The sequence below is a fragment of the Trypanosoma cruzi genome, genomic scaffold, assembly GCF_000209065.1.
Source record: "Trypanosoma cruzi strain CL Brener 1047053517159 genomic scaffold, whole genome shotgun sequence".
NCBI classification, from domain to species: Eukaryota; Euglenozoa; class Kinetoplastea; order Trypanosomatida; family Trypanosomatidae; genus Trypanosoma; species Trypanosoma cruzi.
The window spans coordinates 210,449-215,044 of record NW_001849566.1 but is presented as its reverse complement, the minus strand read 5'-3'; the positions used below and the strand labels follow the sequence as shown (position 1 = coordinate 215,044).

The window sequence follows — 4,596 nt, the reverse complement described above, 5'->3', positions numbered from 1 at the left end:
AGCAGGGCGGACGTGCTCGACGATGGTGGCCGGCGTGTGGGCCGTCGAATTTATTTGAAGAATCACGGGAAAAAACAACAACAAAAAGAGGTTGGGGCCAGATCCCTTAGCCACGGCGGGACGGGTAGTAGCGCGCGTGCGTCTCCGCTGTTGCCAGCAGCCCCTGGGAGATGCTGCGGGGAGACTTTCTCCCGCACGCACGAGGCGCACCTTTTCCTTTGAAAGAATTCCTCCCTGCACTTCGCGCTGCTCCCACCGAGGGGCTGCGCCACCCTTCCTCATTTCAAGAGCCTCGGGCGGTGGTTTCTCCCTCGTCTCCCGCGCAACCGTCCGCCTGTCGTATTTCCACCTCGTCTTTCGCTGGCGCGGCTCCTCCCAGTTGCTGCAAAGCACGCGACTACTTCCTGCCGGTGTTGCTGCGCATGCCTCCAACGTCTTTGTCGCGGCAGCAGCAGCGGCGGCGGCGGTAACTCCAGGGCAGGGGCTTCGCTCCACAATTGGCCGCGACTCGGTTGTGGCCGCCCATTCTTTTCCCTACGACAACCCCAAGCCACGCCGCCCGTCGCGGAGGACAGCACGCGCAACAAAAGGATCGACACACCGCACAAATGCTTGTTTTATTTTGTTCCGCCCGCACACAGCAGCAAAAGGGAAACAACAGACCAACAAATACGCCGCGAGCAACAAAGAACAGGCGTTCATTCATTACTTTCGCCGTCCCCTCCTTCTGCTGGCCGCCAACGGCATTCGCTTGCCCCCCACAACCCGCCGCAGGCAGGGACCATACAAAGAACCCACAAAAGCACCGCAAACAGACGGTGCTGCAACGCCGCTGGTGTGACAGCAACGCAAAAAGCAGGAGCGCCTCCACACAACATCCTCCAACGCACACAAAACGGGGGAAGTGTGGCGGAGGGAAGTCAGCACCAAAGATCAACAGAAATAGCATGAAGAGGAAACAGAGCACCCTCCATTATACCAGCGTCAAATGCCATCGCTCCAGCAAACATCCTCCTCCCCAGACGGGCACGCATCGTCACAAACCTCCAAACGCACCGGTCACATACTCTTCCCGTCCGTCCAGATTCCAGTGGCCCTGTGATGGCTGGCGCGTGTTATGGTGTGCTTTGACACTTGTATGCTGCCTTGGTGCCTTTCCAACCGTGTTGTAGCAGTGGCCAGAGGCGTCGCACACGTCGTTTTGAAAGCATTCTGGTTGAATTCACGCAGAGCAAACGCGTTATGCTTCTGTCGCGGCAGCATGTTCAAAAATCCGCATGCCCCCCCTTTTTAGTCATACCAGAAGCTTTTGTGCGGTCCTAAGCTCTTCGTTCAACAGAGTTGGCAGCATCTTCGTTTACTGGATGACGCTGTTTTTGAGCGGCTGCAGGCTGTCTATTTTTTAAAAAGGCGTTTCCCTCCCAAATCCACATCGTATTCCGCGTAGCAAGCTCGCGGAATCCTTTCATTATGGCATTCTCTTTGTACCACTTCAAAATGATTCACGTAAATGGTACGAAGGCGGAGAGGCGCTCCTAAACCGCTACTCGTAATGTTGGTTTCTTTTTCAGTCTTTCACCTGCCGGGTCTCCATTCCAAAAAAAAAATGCGAAATGATACGACGATGGGGAAGTTTGAGGATCGATCCGTATTCCTAGGCCATCCCCCGCGAATTTTAAAGCAAAAACATGCACTCAAAAAAAAAAAAAAATTCCCGGCCAATCCTCTCAATCACCGCGGCAAGCCCTTTCAGTTTGAAGTCACCACACGTGGACTCTGTGTCCGCCATGTCACACCCCTTTGCCGGCGTAGCTCCTCCATCTGCCAGCGGTGAATTTCCTCCGCGGTGCTGCGGTGAAGAGGCTGCCGCCTCTCCCATTTGAGTCGGCAAAATTCCCTTTCTAGCGCCTCCCGCTTTCCACGCTCCTCCTCTAGCTCAAGCCGAAGTTCTCGCAAGCGAATTTCGAGCGCGCCGATAACCTCCCTGCTTCTCTCTGGGGCCCGCGTCTCGTCTGAGCCAGCGACGTCAGTCGCGGTATGGTCGCCTGCAAAAACATGGGTTTGTGACGCTTCCGCAGGCGCTCCGTTCCACCGTGCCTTCCCTGCAGGCTCCGGGACAACAAACAAAGGTAGTGCTTGCGGTGTATTGTCCCGCCCTCCCTCCTTCTGAGAAAAAGTGACAGGGCCGCGAGTGAAAAGCCTCAGGAAAACAACATTTGCCAATCCACGTGGCATCCCTACGGATTTCGGCGTCTCCATGGGCCGCAGCAGTAGTCCATTCCAGACGAGATCGCCCGCCCGTCGAATGCTCTTGAGAACGTTCTTGAAATTTACATGGGGTTCTAGTTGCAGGAAGCGGTGCGGTTCTTCGCCGTGTATTTGCACCTCCAGAAAAACCCTTCTTGTGGTCGCGTCCTCATCATTTCCGGTGGCGCTGTTGCGGTTCATAATTCCAGTACCGCTGATCGGTGCTTTTGCCGCTCACAAAATAAAATATAAAAAAGCTGCAACAATACACGCAATAACGTCCTATGGTACCCTTTTTCTGTTTTCCGCTTTTGGCTTTCCTCTCAATAAACACACACACACACAAAAAAAGGGAAATTTATTAGCTGAGGTTACGGGGATGCAAATAAGCACGGAAAAAAGTATCTGTAATTCACACAAAAAAAGGATTCCAAGAGAAGGCCGTCTCGTTCCCCTCGGACTGTTCCTTCAAGCAACTCACCTTGTTTGCAGCCAACAGCGTTCGCCACGTTTTTTTTTTCCTTTTACTTCCTCGAACTTCAATCCATCCCTCACCAACAGCTGTAGGAAAGAAGCATGTCGGTTACGGCCGTGGTCGCGGTCTTCGTCCGTTTATCCACGCGTCTTCATCTTCATGCTCATCCGTGCTACGTCGACGTCGCAAAAACAAGTCGGCGCCATACTCGGTTGGATTGTCAGAAGGAAATTCCTCACGCACCTCAAAAGAGATTCGCACATCAGCAAACTTCGGGTATGCCCGCGCCTGTGGAGATGCCTCTGCTAACATCGCCTCCTCGGCCCACTCCAGGTCCATCGTCACGGTGTCTTCGGCATCGTAAAGAAGTGCTTCAGGCGCAGTAAACAGAGCGTCTCTGGTGGTCTCACCATCCGGAGAAATTGCCTCCAGATTTTCTTCCGGCTCCGACAACGGCTCCATGATGTACGCACTCGTATGGTTGACTCCCCTGTTTGGCGACCCCTCACCGGCGGAGGAGGGTGTGGGTTCAGAAGATGAAAATGAAGAGTTGTCACTTCCTAAACTTTGCTGCGTGATGTAGTTTATAGTGGGGCGATGTTGGACTTTTTCCTGACACCCCGACCCCACCTCGACAAACCCCTGGCCTGTGATGCGTCTCTCCATGTTCTGAATTCGGCTTTGCACGTTAGGATTTGTTAAAAATAGCTCCATAGTGTGTCTCAGTGCCCCGCACAAATCGACAACGGGTGTTTTTGTGGCTAATGTTCGCCACGTTTCCACCATAATTACACTCAGGGCGGTATGCCGAATTCCTTCATCCAAACAAAAGCCCAAACACTCCAAAAGAAATCCCGGTTTCCCTGATGTATCCTCTACTGTGAGATGCTGTAAAACAACATTGTCTTTCTCTTTTATTTCACATGAAAAAATCGATAAAACTGCCTGTTGAAGCAACAGGCACAGGCGGTGACAGTCTGGGTATTTTGCGCAGATTGCCACCAGTTTCTCTAAAAAAAACGACTCCACGATGATGGAATCCGTATCGCGTAGATGAAATCGAAGAATTTCTACAAACATTGCGCATAATTCTATCCGCATTGAATCCACGCAAGACGTAATTACGGTCTCACTAGAAAAAATAAGATCACAAAACCTTTCAGTATACATCTTTAAAAGTTTAATGGGTGCGATCAACATTAAATTCATAAAATACATTTCCCTTACGTCAGGTGGGATTAAAGAAGTCCGCACAAGAGCTATGATGTCGTGATACAACTCAACGCCCTGAGCAGCTAGTGGGACGGCACTCGGATTTTTTCTGGCCTCTTCACAGCCCAGTAGAATGTCCATGAAGTACACAGATAGCAAGTCATATTTTAAAAGTTCATCCACTATGGGCCCTGCGGCCTGGCTGCATCCGTGATTGATCAGTTCTTTCCACACGTTAAAGTAAGGCTGGCAACTTATAGTGCGCAACGCAGCCGCCATATGAGAAGCCAGGTGTTTTGCAAAACGGAGTCGAATGCAGGCCTCTGTAAATATCAATGGCCGTGGTTGAAAAAAAACGATCTCTGTCGTTGGAAGATTCGGTTCAAACAAAAATGCTAACGTATCGGATATGATAAAACTTGTCGACATGTGACGAATAATCGCCAAAACCATTTCCTCATCTAATACGGCAGCAATGGCCTCCGTCGTTGTGACAGAACTAACATCAAAGGCACCCAAAATAATGCGCCGAAAACACTGAGCAACCAGTGGGGTCAGCGGCGCAGCAATTCCAAGGACGAGAAATGCAGCAGCCACAATGCGTCTGATAAACACCTCCGCCTCTTGGGAAACATCCAAATAAAACGTAATCAATTCTGTGG

General features: G+C 51.3%; 2 protein-coding genes across 2 annotated transcripts, besides 2 other annotated features; both read right to left on the bottom strand.

The window, feature by feature from the left end:
- Positions 1 to 927: a sequence feature (areas not merged during assembly with more than two copies in the genome that could not be assigned to a particular haplotype).
- Positions 928 to 4,596: a sequence feature (haploid, Esmeraldo-like haplotype).
- Positions 1,750 to 2,448, bottom strand: Tc00.1047053511721.20 (hypothetical protein, conserved; the record flags this gene model as incomplete). Its single annotated transcript, XM_798403.1, has 1 exon — positions 1,750 to 2,448. One exon carries the CDS (start codon positions 2,446 to 2,448, stop codon positions 1,750 to 1,752), a length of 699 nt encoding a protein of 232 aa, XP_803496.1.
- On the bottom strand, positions 2,831 to 4,596 carry Tc00.1047053511721.10 (hypothetical protein, conserved; the record flags this gene model as incomplete). The annotated part of the gene is made up of 1 exon (XM_798402.1): positions 2,831 to 4,596. A coding segment is annotated over one exon (1,766 nt), but the record flags the coding sequence as incomplete, so codon positions are not given.